The sequence below is a fragment of the Cebus imitator genome, unplaced genomic scaffold, assembly GCF_001604975.1.
Source record: "Cebus imitator isolate Cc_AM_T3 unplaced genomic scaffold, Cebus_imitator-1.0 Scaffold91, whole genome shotgun sequence".
NCBI lineage: Eukaryota > Metazoa > Chordata > Mammalia > Primates > Cebidae > Cebus > Cebus imitator.
This window is the reverse complement of record NW_016107406.1, coordinates 3,409,345-3,424,186: the sequence shown is the minus strand read 5'-3', so window position 1 is coordinate 3,424,186 and position 14,842 is coordinate 3,409,345. Positions and strand designations below refer to the sequence as shown.

The following is a 14,842-nucleotide window of genomic DNA, read 5'->3' as shown; positions in this document are numbered from 1 at the left end:
CTTGTTTGCCGGCCCCTGCATTGGTTCTGTATGCTATCCGATATCTCTATGATTGTTGGGGGTGGGGGACTTGATACAGTTTGCCAGTGAGCTTCTGTTGTTTACAAGAGTCCTGACAGACACAAAAACTAAGGGTTACACTTGGTATAAGAGGAAGGAGTGGTTGGGTTAAGTCATTCCAATTTTTCCAGATCTCTGCCTTTTTCTTCTTACTCTCCCGTCCCAGCAGACATTTGTCTGGCACCTACTGTGTATGTCTTGTTATATTAAGAATAAGTATATAAAGGCCGGGTGTGGTGGCTTACACCTGTAATCCCAGCACTTTTGGAGGCTGAGGTGGGCAGATCACAAGGTCAAGAGATCAAGACCATCTTGGCCAACATGGTGAAACCTCATCTCTAAAAAAAAAAAAAAAAAAATAGAAAAAGAATAAGAATATAAAGAAGCTGAAATTCCAGTCTCTGTGCTCAAGGAGATGAAAATCTAATTGGGACATAGACAAATGACAACCGAGGGAAATTATATGGAACACGTCTAGCAGACAAAGTTTGAATTTCCTTTGTTCACAAACAAATCTCAACTAATAAAAGACAAACTGCCATTTTTAAATGGACAAAAGGCACAGGCAGCTCACAGAAGAGGAAATACTGGCTTTTAAAAATACGAAAAGATGCTCAATGTCATTCACAAGAAAACTGTAAACTAAAGCAACAACAGGCCGGGCCCAGTGGCTCATGCCTGTAATCCCAGCACTTTGGGAGACTGAGGCAGGTGGATCACCTAAGGTCAGTAGTTAGAGACCAGCCTGGCCAACATGGTGAAACCCTGTATCTACTAAAAATACAAAAATTAGCCAGGCGTGGTGGTGCATGCCTGTGATCCCAGCTACTCGGGAGGCTGAGACAGGAAAATCACTTGAACTTGGGAGGCAGAGGTTGCAGTGAGCTGAGATCATGCCATTGTACTCCAATCTGGATGACAAGAGTGAAACTCCATCTCAAATAATAATAATTTTTTAAAAGAATAAGAATAATAAAGGCACAACAAAATACTTTGGGTTTTGTTTGATTTTCTTTGTTTTGTTTTTTGAGATGGAGTCTCACTCCGTCACCCAGGCTGGAGTGCAGTGGCACTATCTTGGCTCACTGCAACCTCCAGGGTTCAAGTAATTCTCCTGCTTCAGCCTCCTGAGTAGCTGGGACTACAGGTGTGCTCCACCATGCCCGGCTAGTTTTTGTATTTTTAGTAGAGACAGGGCTTCACCATGTTAGCCAAGATGGTCTTGAACTCCTGGTTTCAGGTGATCCTCCTGCCTTGGCCTCCCAAAGTGCTGGGATTACAGGCATGAGCCACCATGCCCAGGCACCAGCCCCAACAAAATACTTTGTTTCACTTATTAGATGATTGACAAAGACCAAAAACTTGAATACATTGTTTGGGCAAGACTGAGGGCACAGGCATTCTTATAGATTGGTAGTTGGAGTATGGGTAATTTGGTTTGGTGTGACTGTTTTTTCATTCCTGTCACCCAGGCTGGAGTGCAGTGGCACGATCTCTGCTCACTGCAACCTCTGCCTCCCGGGTTAAAGTGATTCTCCTGCCTCATCCTCTTGAGTGCCTAAGATTGCAGGCACTTGCCACCAAGCCCAGCTAATTTTTAGTAGAGATGGGGTTTCACCATGTTGGGCAGGCTGGTCTTGAGCTCCTGATCTCAGGTGATCCACCTGCCTCAGCCTCCCAAAGTGTTGGGATTACAGGCCTGAGCCACCTTGCCCAGCCTGGTGTGACTTCTAAAGAGAGCAAGATTTAAAATGCATAATATTTGACCAAGAAATCTCAATTCAAAGAATGTATGGTTGTACATATGTGCAAAAAATACATGCAAGCATTCCAGCATTCTTTTTAATAGCAAAAGATTAGAAACAATCTAAATACCCATTAATAGCAAACTGGCAAAACAAATGTTGGTATTCTATACAATGGAACATTATATTGTGACCGAAAGGAATGAGGCATAGCTAACAGTATTCATGTGGACCATCTTCCAGACTTATTGTTAAGTGAAAAAACAAGGTGTAGAACAAAGTGTATACTAAATGTGCATACAAGCGTGGTAGCACAGGTGGAGTGTCCCTACTCCAAAAATCCAAAATGTGAAATGTTCAAAACTCCAAAACTTTTCGAGTACCCAACATGATGCCACAAATGGAAAATTCCATACCTGACCTCATATACACAAACTTTGTTTCATGCACAAAATTATTTAAAACATAGGCCTGTCGCAGTGGCTCACACCTGTAATCCCAGCACTTTGGGAAGCTGCGGTGGGCAGGTCACCTAAGGTCAGGAGTTCGAGACCAGCCTGGCAAACATGGTGAAACCCTGTCTCTACTAAAAATATAAAAATTAGCTGGGTGTGGTTGCAGGCACATGTAATCCCAGCTACCCAGGGGGCTCAGGCAGGAGAATCACTTGAACTTGGAAGGTGGAGGTGCAGTGAGCTGAGATCATGCCATTTTACTCCAGCCTGGGCATTACGCCTGTAATCCTAGCACTTTGGGAGGCTGAGGCAGGTGGATCACAAGGTCAGGAGTTTGAGACCAGCCTGGCCAATATGGTGAAACTCTGTCTCTACTAAAAATACAAAAGTTAGTTGGGCATGGTGGTGGGTGCCTGTAGTCCCAGCTACTCGGGAGGCTGAGGCAGGAAAATCACTTGAACCTGGGAGGTGGAGGTTGCAGTAAGCCGAGATCCTGCCACTGCACTCTAGCCTGGGCAACAGAGCAAGACTCCATCTCAAAAAAAAAAAAAATTTAAAACATTGTACAACATTCCCTTCATGCAATGTGCATAAAGTGTATATAAAACATAAGTGAATTTCATATTTAGACATGGGTCCCAGCTCCAAGATATTTCATTATGTATATGCAAATATCTCAAAATCTGAAAACACCTGAAATCCTAAACACTTCTAGTCCCAAGCATTTTTGATAAGGGATATTCACCCTATGTATATTTAGACATCTCTGGAAGTCTAACAAAACATTAACAGTGGTGGCTGCCAAGAGGGGAACAAGATGAAAGAGACTTACTTTTCTTGTTTCTAAACCTAATACTTTTTGAATTCTGAAGAATATGCCCCTAATAACTGTTCAAATTCATATTAATTGTTAAAAATTGAGTTGGGGAAAGAAGACATTGACAAGAAGCCAAGTGCTGTCACACAAGGCAGCCCATGCCAAGTGCCAAATGAGGGATAGAAAGAGACAGAGGTAGGTGCTGAAAGAATCCAGAAGAGAGAGAGCTCCCTGGGGCTGGGCAGGTTCTGGATAGCTGTGACCTAAGTTGGAAGGAATGGTAACATTGAGACAAGCAGGGAGAGCTGGCATTCCAGAAGGAGGGAATGATGACAACACAGCTTTGAAGCCAGGCGTGTCCCTGACACATCAGAGCCTAGGGAATAAATTTGTTGGGTGGAATCTGAGTTTGGGGACCTGTCTCTTCTGTCTGCTTGCAGGACATAATTGTACCTTGGCTTTAGAAGCGTCAGGGATGAAAGCATTTCCTGCGCTGAGGGAGTCCCCAGGAGCCAGGCTGGGTGGTGCTCCCAGCTGCCCCAGGAGATCTGGATTGCCATCTCTCCACACCCACACCCAGTCCAACCCAGGCCAGCCAGGGCCTGCCAGCAGAGTATTACTAGCAGGGAGGCTTCAGGGAGATGCCATACAGCTGCCCAGGGTGGGGTGGCTGGTTCAGCAGACAGGAAGGGAGACAAGCTGCCTCTCTGGGTCCCCAGCCATCTTAGAAGGTGAAGATCTCACCTCCCTCCCTACCCCCTCTGCTGGCCTCTCCCAGGCCCTCACCACCTCCTAGGAGATGTTGGAGGGTGTTTTCCAAAGGCACTGATAGCCCCAAAACCTGGCCCCAAAAAAGCCTCTGCTCCCATTCAGACCTGGAAGCTGGGACTCTCCCCTCTACATGGATGCCTTCCATCTTAGAGGTTGGGCAGGGCAGTATAAAGCATCACTCCCTCCCTGCCCTTGAGGCACCTGAGTCACTGTCTGGGCATTGGGGAACTGGCAGGCCCAGAAGAGGTGGCATCTGAAGAGGTGCCTGGAACCACTGTGGGTAGGAAGTAAAGGGACCTAAGAAAAAGGGGAGGAGGGGCAGCAACATATGATTTGACGCAGGCTAACCTGGGTTTGAATCCCGACTCCTCCATTTACCACCTTGGGTGAGTCTTTAAGGCTCAGTCTCCACATCTATAAAATAGATGTTCATTGAACAAGTTCATCCAACAAATAATAATCATCTAATATGCCAGGCAACATTGGGGTGTTGAAGAGTAGAACAATGAAAAACAGTCCGAGGCCTGTCTGAGAGTTTCTGTTCCTATGGGTATAATAACAATACCAACTTCAGGATTAAACAAGATCTTATGGATGCAGGACCTAGCACATAGTAGATGCTCACTAAATGATGACTATTTTTGTGGGGTATAAAGGGCTCCCAGAGTAACACCTCTTCCCTTCCCAAGTTTTAAACCAGTTGACAGAAAGACACATAAGTCAAATATATGGAGATTTAAAAGTCATGCCATGCCAGTCATGGTGGCTCATGCTTGTAATCCCAACACTTTAGGAGGCCAAGGTGGGAGAATTGCTTGAGCCCAGGAGTTCAAGACAAGCCAGGGCTGCATAGTGAGATCCCATTCTTACAAAAATATTATTTTATTTTATTTATTTGAAGAGAGAGTCTCACTCTATCACCCAGGCTGGAGTGCAATGGCACTACCTCAGCTCACTGCCCCCTCTGCCTCTTGGGCTCAAGCAATTCTCCTGCCTCACTCAGCCTCCTGAGTAGCTGGGATTACAGGCATGCACCACCACACCTGGCTAATTTTTATATTTTTAGTAGGGATGAGGTTTTCCCATGTTGGCCAAGCTGGTCTCAAAATCCTGACCTCAAGTGATCCGCCCACCTTGGCCTCCCAAAGTGCTGGGATAATAGGCATGAGCCACTGTGCCCAGCCGCTACAAAAATAAAAATTAAAAATTAGCTGGGTGTGGTGGCACATATCTGTGGTCCCACCTATTTGGGAGGCTGAGGCAGGAGGATTGCTTGAGCCCAGGAGGTCAAGGCTGCAGGGAGCTGTGATCGCACCTTTGCACTCCAACCTGAGTGACACAGCTGTCTCAAAAAATAAAAAATTTAAAAAGCTGGCCTTTTTGGTGAAAAAAAAAAAAGTGAATTGGAAGATATAGCTGAGCTATTCCACCAAAACGGGTTTCTTTTTTTTTTTTTTTTTTTTTGAGACGGAGTTTCACTCTTGTTACCCAGGCTGGAGTGCAATGGCACAATCTCGGCTCACCGCAACCTCTGCCTCCTGGGTTCAGGCAATTCTCCTGCCTCAGCCTCCTGAGTAGCTGGGATTACAGGCATGCGCCACCATGCCCAGCTGATTTTTTGTATTTTTAGTAGAGACGGGGTTTCACCATGTTGACCAGGATGGTCTCGATCTCTTGACCTCGTGATCCACCCGCCTCAGCCTCCCAAAGTGCTGGGATTACAGGGGTGAGCCACCGCACCCGGCCCAAAATGGGTTTCTAAATATACCCCTTGGGCTGGGCGAAGTGGCTGATGCCTGTAATCCCAGTACTTTGGGAGACCAAGACATGTGGATCACCTTAGCCAGGTGTGGTGGTGGGCACCTGTAATCCCAGCTACTTGGGAGGCTGAGGCAGGAGAATCACTTGAACCCGGGAGGTGGAGGTGGCAGTGAGCTGAGATAGCTCACTGCACTCCAGCCTGGAGACTCCATCTCAAAAAAAAAATATATATATATATATAAACATCCTCTGAATTAAATTACCCTCCCTACCACCACACACATGCACATACTATGGGCCTCTCTCTTCCTAGGATAGAGGCTCTCTGTAAGCTTAAGTATTCAAGGAGGAGTTGAGAATACTTGCTCTCTCTAGGAAAGTAATTCCCAGAAAGAGGGAGGATACTGCTGAGCTGAGCATGTCCATCTTATCCAACGGCCCCCACTACTTCTTCCATCCTGTTGCTTCTACTCCATCCTCAACTTACTACAAAATAATTATTAGAATGAGAGTGACAGGGATGGTGATAAAAACCGGACAAGGAACAGAATTTCCTTCATTTCTGTTTTCACCCCCTACAGGCCCTGAGTGGCATCTTAGGGTTGGACTTAGTGGGGTGGTGTGCGGTGATTTCCCCTTTTTCTCTGGGATCCTTTTCCCCACATTCCCTGCCCTGCTGTGTATTCTGGAGAGCTGCATACCCTTTGCCCTGGCCCCCTTGCCATCTGGCTACTGTCTTAAGTTCAACCAGTGGGAACTACTGGCTGGAGATTGAGGCTGAGAGGGAGAGAGAAGCCAGGGTATTTCTCACCCTCTCTAAATCAGGTGTGGTTGTGTCTCCCCTTGGCTCTGAATGCTGCCAAATATCCTTCCATCTTTGGTCCTTCCTGCTCCTTCTGGGTATCCTTGCTATGGTTCCAGCTCTCACCCGGTGGTCCCAGGCCCAAGGCCCTGTGATCACATCACATCCTCCAGCCCTAGGGATAACAGTAGTGTCCTGGTGTTGCTAACTTTTGGGTTACTGTCCCAGCATCCAATCTTGGGAAGTGACACGAAGTTTGGAGAAAGGAGACTGCAGGAAGAACAGAGCCAATGGTGACACTCTAAAATGAGTCTCTCCTGGAGTGGGGTGGGGATTGTCCTGGTTACAACATCTCCAGTGGCTAAGCCATCCTTCAGCCCAGCAGGGGCTCCAGAAACCCATGGGAAAGGATTAAAAGTTTGCCATCTGTTTGGGAGTGGGGACATGAAGCTGTACACACATAATGCCACAGGATTATAAAAAGTCAACCGTCTTTATTAAAAAGTGGTGAGTTTCAGGGCCAAGCATGGTGGCTCATGTCTGTAACCTCAGCACTTTGGGAGGCCAAGGCTGGTGGGTCACTTGAGGTCAGGAGTTGGAGACCAGCCTGACCAACATGGTGAAACCCTGTCTCTACTAAAAACATAATATTAGCTGGGTGTGGTAGCACATGCCTGTAATCTCAGCTGCTTGGGAGGCTGAGGCAGGCAAATCGCTTGAATCTAGGAGGCGTGGGTTGCAGTGAGCCAAGACCATGCCAGTGCACTCCAGCCTGGACAACATAAGCAAAACTCCATCTAAACAAAAGTGGTGGCCGGGCGCGGTGGCTCACGCTTGTAATCCCAGCACTTTGGGAGGCCGAGGCGGGTGGATCACGAGGTCAAGAGATCGAGACCATCCTGGTCAACCAGGTGAAACCCCGTCTCTACTAAAACTACAAAAAATTAGCTGGGCATGGTGGCGCATGCCTGTAATCCCAGCTACTCGGGAAGCTGAGGCAGGAGAATTGCCTGAACCCAGGAGGCGGAGGTTGCGGTGAGCCGAGATCGCGCCACTGCACTCCAGCCTGGGTAACAAGAGCGAAACTCCGTCTCCAAAAAAAAAAAAAAAAAAAAAAAAAAAAGTGGTGAGTGTTGACAGAGATTACTGGGAGGTAAGCCTCCTACCCTCACAAGCCATTACCCCTCTGTGGCCACCACTGTGCCACTCTTCTGCCTCAACCAACACCAGCGTAAGGACTCTCTATTACTCCAACCTCCTGCCTGGAGAAGACAAGCCTCTAGATGGTAGGATGGGCTAGCGGGCACTAGATTACTCTAAGGATCGCTTCGGGTCCTCCTGCACTCACCAGGCTCTTGTTGCGGCTCCATGTGGGTTCCCACCGACTTCACATACGTGCAACTTAACAGCACCTCCTCCTCTCCCAGGGCTTCCTGATGACTCTACAGCCCAAGTGTGTGCAATCCAGACATGCAGGGGAGTTGATGCTTGATGGGGTGCAGGTTTAACCAATGGAATAATAGAGCCTGTACATAAACCCCACCCCCACCCCCTCGCCTGCCCACTCACCCAAGGATGTTTCTGAGATGCCATTTATTCAGCTGCATTTTCTCTAGGGTGAATTGCTCCTCCTTATGTGCTTTACTCCCTTGGCCCCCATTCTTTTCGCTGTAATTGCACTCTGTAATGAAATCTAAAATCAGATCTGCTTTCTGGGGAATCGAGGCTAAGACACCAGCATTCCTATCTCTCATGGAGAAGAGGCCCTTCCCCCATGGCTTTTCCCAAGAGAAAAAGACATTCGTGAGACAATAAGGCCACAGCATTTTATGTAGGACAGACATGCAGTATTACCCTAGGATACAGCTCCCTTTTCCCTTCTTCCCCCAACTTCATGCTATCCATGCCCACCTCCTCGTAATCCTTCTCCAGGGCAGCCATATCCTCACGGGCTTCAGAGAACTCGCCCTCCTCCATGCCCTCACCCACATACCAGTGCACATACGCCCTCTTGGCATACATCAGGTCGAACTTGTGGTCCAAGCGGGCCCAGGCCTCGGCGATGGCGGTCGTGTTGCTCAGCATGCACACAGCACGCTGCACCTTGGCCAGGTCACCCCCAGGCACCACAGTGGGAGGCTGGTAGTTGATGCCAACCTTGAAGCCTGTGGGGCAGCAGTCCACAAACTGAATGCTGCGTTTGGTCTTGATGGCGGCAATGGCAGCATTGACATCCTTGGGCACCACATCTCCACGGTACAGCAGGCAGCAGGCCATGTACTTGCCGTGCCGGGGATCACACTTGACCATCTGGTTGGCAGGCTCAAAGCAGGCATTGGTGATCTCGGCCACGGACAGCTGCTCGTGGTACGCCTTTTCTGCAGAGATGACTGGTGCATAGGTGGCCAGGGGGAAGTGGATGCGAGGGTAGGGCACCAGGTTGGTCTGGAACTCTGTCAGGTCCACATTGAGGGCCCCGTCAAAGCGCAGGGAAGCTGTGATGGAGGAGACGATTTGGCTGATGAGGCGATTGAGGTTGGTATAGGTTGGGCGCTCGATATCTAGATTGCGGCGGCAGATGTCGTAGATAGCTTCGTTGTCCACCATGAAGGCACAGTCTGAGTGTTCCAGGGTGGTGTGGGTGGTCAGGATAGAGTTATAGGGCTCGACCACGGCTGTAGACACCTGGGGTGCTGGGTAGATGGAGAATTCCAGCTTGGATTTCTTGCCATAGTCAACAGAGAGCCGCTCCATCAGGAGTGAGGTGAAGCCAGAGCCAGTGCCCCCGCCAAAGCTGTGGAACACCAGGAAGCCCTGAAGGGGAGGAGAAATATGGGGCATGGAGCACAGCTGATGGACAGGAAAGAAGCAACTTGTGCTGTTTTAGATATCCAAAAGTTTCATGAATCCTTGGAAGACTTTTCCAAGAGCATAAAAGAGATCCTCATAGGGAGGATCCTCCCTGTGAGGATGCTTTTCTTTTCCCTGTCCCTCTTCCTCTGAAATCTCCCGAGGTCATTAACACACAGCTCTCTCGTATGCTGAGAAAGAGAGGTGTGATGGTGGGTGGAGTTGGCTGTCTAGGCTGACCAGTGCACAGGACTCCAGGGCTTTCTCATCTTTTCATCATCATAACTTGCCAACCCCACCCCCCACCACCATCATACGCATGCTCCCCTGACATCACTTTGGATATTTCTGGAGGGCTTCTCTACTAAGATCAACAATCCAGGAACCTCATCCCCATCCTTCGTAGGAGCCAAAACCAATCACAGAGCCTTCGCTGACATTCTTTGAATCCCTGGTTTGCACAGGGACTTCTGCCCACATTCTTGTAACACAAGGTGATATTCTGGGAATGCTAATGGACCCCCACAACTTGGCCAGGCAGCCCATCAACATGTTAGCCTTAATGGACACCCTGCCTAGCACCAGGCCAGCCACTTCAGAGATACAGGAGACATCAGCTCCAGGCTGGAACCTACAGTTGTCCCCCTGATCAGAGTGCAGGGCCTCTCCTCAATGGTTCTGATCCTTTGTGTTTCTCCCAGAGGCTGAAGCTATCCTTCCCCAATCTGGTCTCCAGACCACCTCACAACAGGAATCCAGAGTCATCCCCCCTACCCCAGCCTTCAGCCCTTTCCTCACTGGCTTCCAAATCAGGTCCAGTACCAGGTCGATGAGCTCCTTCCCAATGGTGTAGCGACCCTGGGTATTGTTATTGGCAACATCTTCCTTGCCTGTGATGAGCTGCTCTGGATGGAAGAGCCGGCAGTATGTGCCTGTTTGAACTTCATCTGCAATGGGCAGAGTTTTGGGCCCCACCTCCCTTTGGGATCCAGCTGCTGGAGCCCCAGGGTACCCCAAGGGAGTGGGGTTACCAGGTCCCAGGTTCTGCATTCAGCCTGCTGCTATTACCTGCTTGGATGTGTGTGTGCTGCTCGGATGTGTTTTTCAATAAGGAAAGTATTAGAAATAGATGTTGGAAATAGATGCTCGGTGCTGCAAAGAAAAATTAGCACTGAGACAAAGGATCTTTCAGCAACACAATTTTTACTTCCTAGACTGCAGGAAGGGTACTCTCACTAGCTATCTTGCCATGAGAGTACAAAGAACAAAGAAAAACACACAAATTTATCTTTTACGTATTTGGGGTCATCCTTACAGCTGTGTCTGATCTCCATTGGCTGGAGCCAGACCTCACAATCTAAACTAAAACCTGATTGGCAAAACTTTTCTAAACAGGTAAAAGCAATGGAGAGCTGGGACCTGCCTGTGAGCATGTCCAGCACAGATATCCTGATTAAAGTACAAGGACACAGAATGTACTACATGCCTGTAAGCATGACATATCTAATAGCAACATAGGATAGGGCTTAACAAAGTTATTAGCACACTTATGATTTAACGAGAAAGGAAACTTTAAAAAGGAACTTTTCTGCTTCCCACAGAAAGGGATCTGGCGTGGCCTACAGACTCAGGAGCTGAGTAACATGATGGTTCTGTATATCTGGAGTTCTAATTGGCTGCAGCAACTGGGAAGCTATACCACAAACTCCAGTGCTCTGCAGTGATGGAGTAAGACTTGCTGTGGTACCCAGGGACAAGGTCATGACTGGGACTGATCATCCCTCAATGATCATGGTGGGGTCCAGATCCACAAACACCGCCTGGGGCTCCTGTTTCCCAGCCCCAGTTTCACTAAAAAAGATATAGAAGGCATCATCCCCTCCCCTGATGAACTTGTCACTGGGCATCTGCCCATCAGGCTGAATCCCATGTTCCAGGCAGTAGAGCTCCCAGCAGGCGTTGCCAATCTGCACACCAGCCTGCCCCACGTGGACTGAGATGCACTCACACTGAGTGGGCAAAGGGCAGAGAATGGCCTTGGCAGAGGGAAACATATCATGCCTGGACATGGCTCCTGCCTGCCTTCCTTGAGTGACTCTCTGGATGAGGGTCAAGGTTGCTGGACTCTGCTCTGCTTGCCTCACCTCCTGTGTCTAAGCATTTACTGGTGGCATGGAGGAACAACAGGCATTGGCTCTAGGTTCCAGGCCAAAATCCTTAGGGGAAGCAGAAGATGTGGGAAGTTCTGAGATTATAGAATCTTGCTCAGTGCCTGTCTCGATAAGGAACATTGAAGGGATCGAATGAATCTAGAAGAGCAAGATAATCAACCCACCTGTGTCCATTGGTGAGGGAAGCAAGGGAAAATAGTCCAAAGATAAAGCATAGGAGACCATTAACTTCAAATCTGGAATAATGGTGCTCTCCGGCTGGGGAGGCAGGTAGATGCAATTGGGGACGGATTCTATCTCGTAAGCTTGATAGCTGCTGTGCATCACATTATTCTTTTCTTTTTTTTTCTTGAGACAGAATCTCGCTTTGTTACCCAGGCTGGAGTACAGCAACATGATCACAGCTCACTGTAGCAGCCTCGGACTCCTGGGCTCAAGGGACCCTCCCATCTCAGCCTCCCAAGTAGCTGGGACTACAAGCATGTACCACCATGCCTGGCTAAGTTTTTAATTTTTTTGTAGAGACAGGTCTTGCCATCTTTCCCAGGCAGGTCTTAAATTCCTGGGGTCAAGCAGTCTACCTGCCTTGGCCTCCCAAAAGTGCTGGGATTACAGGCATGAGCCACTGTGCCCAGCCTATCACATTATTTTTTATACCTTTTTGCATTCCTGGAATATTTCTTAATTGTTTAATTAGGATGCCTTCTCCATAAATGTAACACTTCACTGACTATTTTTTAATAACACAAGGGCCTGACTTTTCATGATTTTTAGATGACTGGGATTCATCCATAAATAATCTTTATTCCAGCCCCATTATTTCTCTACTTGTCTTGAGTAAAAGTCTTTAACCTGTTTGTCAATGTTCTCCTTTTGAAATGTGGAAAATAATAAGAGCCCCCTCCTAGAAAAACTATGAGGATTAAATGAAAGAATGCATGCAGTGCCTGGCCCCCTGCCTAACACACACTAAGGTTCCGCTTCCAATTTTCCACCCCCAATCCCTGATGAGTTGAGGCCAGGTGCAGTGGCTCATGCCTGTAATCCCAGCACTTTGGGAGGCCAAGGTGTGTGGATCACTTGAGGTCAGGAGTTCGAGACCCGCCTGGCCAACATGGTGAAACCTCCTCTCCACTAAAAGTACAAAAATGATGCATACTTGTAATTCCAGCTACTCAGGAGGCTGAGACAGGAGAATTGCTTGAAACCAGAAGGCAGAGGTGGCAGTGAGCCGAGATTGCACCACTGCACTCCAGCCTGGGCAACAGAGTGAGACTCCGTCTAAAAAAAAAAAAGAAAGAAAGTAATGAGTTGAGCTGAGACCTCAAGGACTGGAGAAATCCCAGGTGGGTCCAGTCTCGAACCTGCCTGGGCTCACCAATCACCTGCCTGGTGCTATACCTCTGAGCCTGCCCAGCCAGTGCCGTCCACAGATCCAGACAACGTCCTGGTCCCCAGAACTACTACCCCATGGAAGGTGTCTCTAGCCTCTCCAGGAATGAGGCCTCACACTGTGGGGCAGCAGGTTTGGGGCAAAGAACTCAGTCTCTGGAGTCATACAGACCTGGCCTCAAAGCCCTGTCTCTCTGTGACCCAGTACAAGTCATTTTACCTCAGCTTCCCTAGCACCTCTTTCATGACTAGAAAGAGAAGAATCTCATACCCAGCAGGCTGTGTCGTTACGTTGCTTAGTTCTACTTGTTAAGCACTAATTAGGTGCCAGGTGAAGGTGGCACTTTACACACATTATCTCATTTAATCTTTACCACATATACCTTAGGTAGGTAGTTTTATTGCCCCCAATTTATAGATGAGGAAACTGACCCTCAGAGGAGTCAAACAGCTTGTTCAAGGTCATGAGCAAAACCAAGAATGTTTACAGCAGGGACAGCCTGGCACTAACCATGCTCTGAACTGTTCTTCTATCCTGCCTGGTAGGAAGGTGGGTAAAGATATCATATGAGCCCAGGCATAGCCAGCTCTTGACAGATGGAAGCACCCCCCTTTCCCTCCTCCTTCCTCTCCCCACTGATCTGTAACTAACATGAGAGGTCAGACAAAGGCACAGCAGATGGGCAGGGCGGAGGGAGGAACCAGAGGGGAGAAGCTTCTATGGAGGATGTCTCCCCGTGGTGGGAAGGTGGGACCAGAGCCCAACAGTGAACCTGTGGCAAGATCAAGGGTCTGGAGATTCTCAGCCAGCAGAAGAAAGCACCTACACTTTCTACTCAAGTCCTGCTTCCCTGACACTCCCCGCCCCTAAGTTCAGACCCCCTCAGCAGCCCTGCTCCTGCTTCAGCCCCACATCCTGGTTACCATTGGCCTTTCCTTCCCTACCCCCTGTGATGCCCCCCATATCTGCACATTTGGGGGCCACAGCCACATCTGGAAGTCTCTTTTCCTCTCCCCACCTCACCACATACTGTAGCCCCATCAACATCTGGACTCTCAAGATAGCTTCATGCCAGATAGCTTGGTCCCACTGGGACCCTCACTTGCATGCTCAACCCCCTCCCCTCCACCAGGCCCCTTCTGCCCACCATGCTGCCTGGACGGGGGCTGGCTGGCGTCTTGTTTGTCTGTCTACTGCAGGATAGTGAGCAAGGATGGATCTGTGCGAGACCTGCAGTGGCCAGCCGGCCTCCTTATACTCTCTGGGTGGCTGTCAGCAGGTGAATGTTGTTAGAAACAGCCAGGGAGGGCAGGCCTGTTGACTTGGTCAAGGAGCACCAGGCAAGCACTGGGCCTCTGCCCAAACAGGGGAGCAGCTGGGGTGGGCAGAGGAGGGTCCAGGGCTAGTGACTCCACATAGGTATCCAAGCCCCTGGGTACATGGTATCTGTTGTCAGTCATGCAATCCCATTTCCTCGTGCCACAGCCTACACCTCACAGGTGGGAGAGGATTTAGAAATCAAGGCTCCAGCACCAACCCCATCCATCAAACCCAGTACTCCCATGCCCTAATTATCCAGAAATAATGAGTCCAAGAGATCAAGCCTCAGGACATCCTGCGTGGAAACTCTGAATATCTAGAACAAGCAACCTAGAGCTTGTTTTAACCCCACCTCTAATACCTGCTAGCACTTAACTTCTTTTTTTCTCCATGTTCCCATCTGGAGAATGAGGAGAGGTAGTATTATGAGGTACAAACAAGGTAACCTTTCTTATGTACTTAGTCCAGAATGGCTGCTGCTCTCTAAGGGCAAAGCAAGAGTTTGAGGAGGACCTTGAGACTTCCTAAATGTCTCCTCCTAGCCCATGGCAAGTCACTGCTGCTCTAGCCTGCCTTACATCACAAAAGTCTCCCAATGGTCTTAGAAAAAATTCTTAAATAAAAAAGCTAGTCTCACCAGGCACAGTGGCTCACGCCTGTAATCCCAGCACTTTGGGAGGCTAAGGTGGGCAGATCA

At 48.7% G+C, this 14,842-nt stretch overlaps 2 protein-coding genes across 2 annotated transcripts; both read right to left on the bottom strand.

The window, feature by feature from the left end:
- Positions 1–8,223: 8,223 nt before the first annotated feature.
- On the bottom strand, positions 8,224–9,240 carry LOC119472242 (tubulin alpha-4A chain-like). The gene has a single exon (XM_037740867.1). The coding sequence runs from the start codon at positions 9,163–9,165 to the stop codon at positions 8,239–8,241; it is 927 nt and encodes a 308-aa protein (XP_037596795.1). The 5' UTR covers positions 9,166–9,240; the 3' UTR covers positions 8,224–8,238.
- A 690-nt stretch (positions 9,241–9,930) lies between these two features.
- LOC108309094 (tubulin alpha-1D chain-like) lies at positions 9,931–11,330 on the bottom strand. Its single transcript, XM_017535233.2, has 2 exons — positions 11,050–11,330; positions 9,931–10,210 (listed from the first exon to the last, which is right to left on the bottom strand). Exons 1-2 carry the CDS (start codon positions 11,328–11,330, stop codon positions 9,931–9,933), a joined length of 561 nt encoding a protein of 186 aa, XP_017390722.2.
- Positions 11,331–14,842: the final 3,512 nt, after the last annotated feature.

Excerpts from the sequence above, each read along its gene's own strand:
- LOC119472242 (XM_037740867.1), bottom strand. The coding sequence starts at position 9,165 with ATGGAGCGGCTCTCTGTTGACTATGGCAAGAAATCCAAGCTGGAATTC.
- LOC108309094 (XM_017535233.2), bottom strand. The coding sequence starts at position 11,330 with ATGTCCAGGCATGATATGTTTCCCTCTGCCAAGGCCATTCTCTGCCCT. Across the intron at positions 10,211-11,049 it reads GATCTGGACCCCACCATGAT|AGATGAAGTTCAAACAGGCA; the intron begins CATTGAGGGATG and ends TCTGCCCATTGC.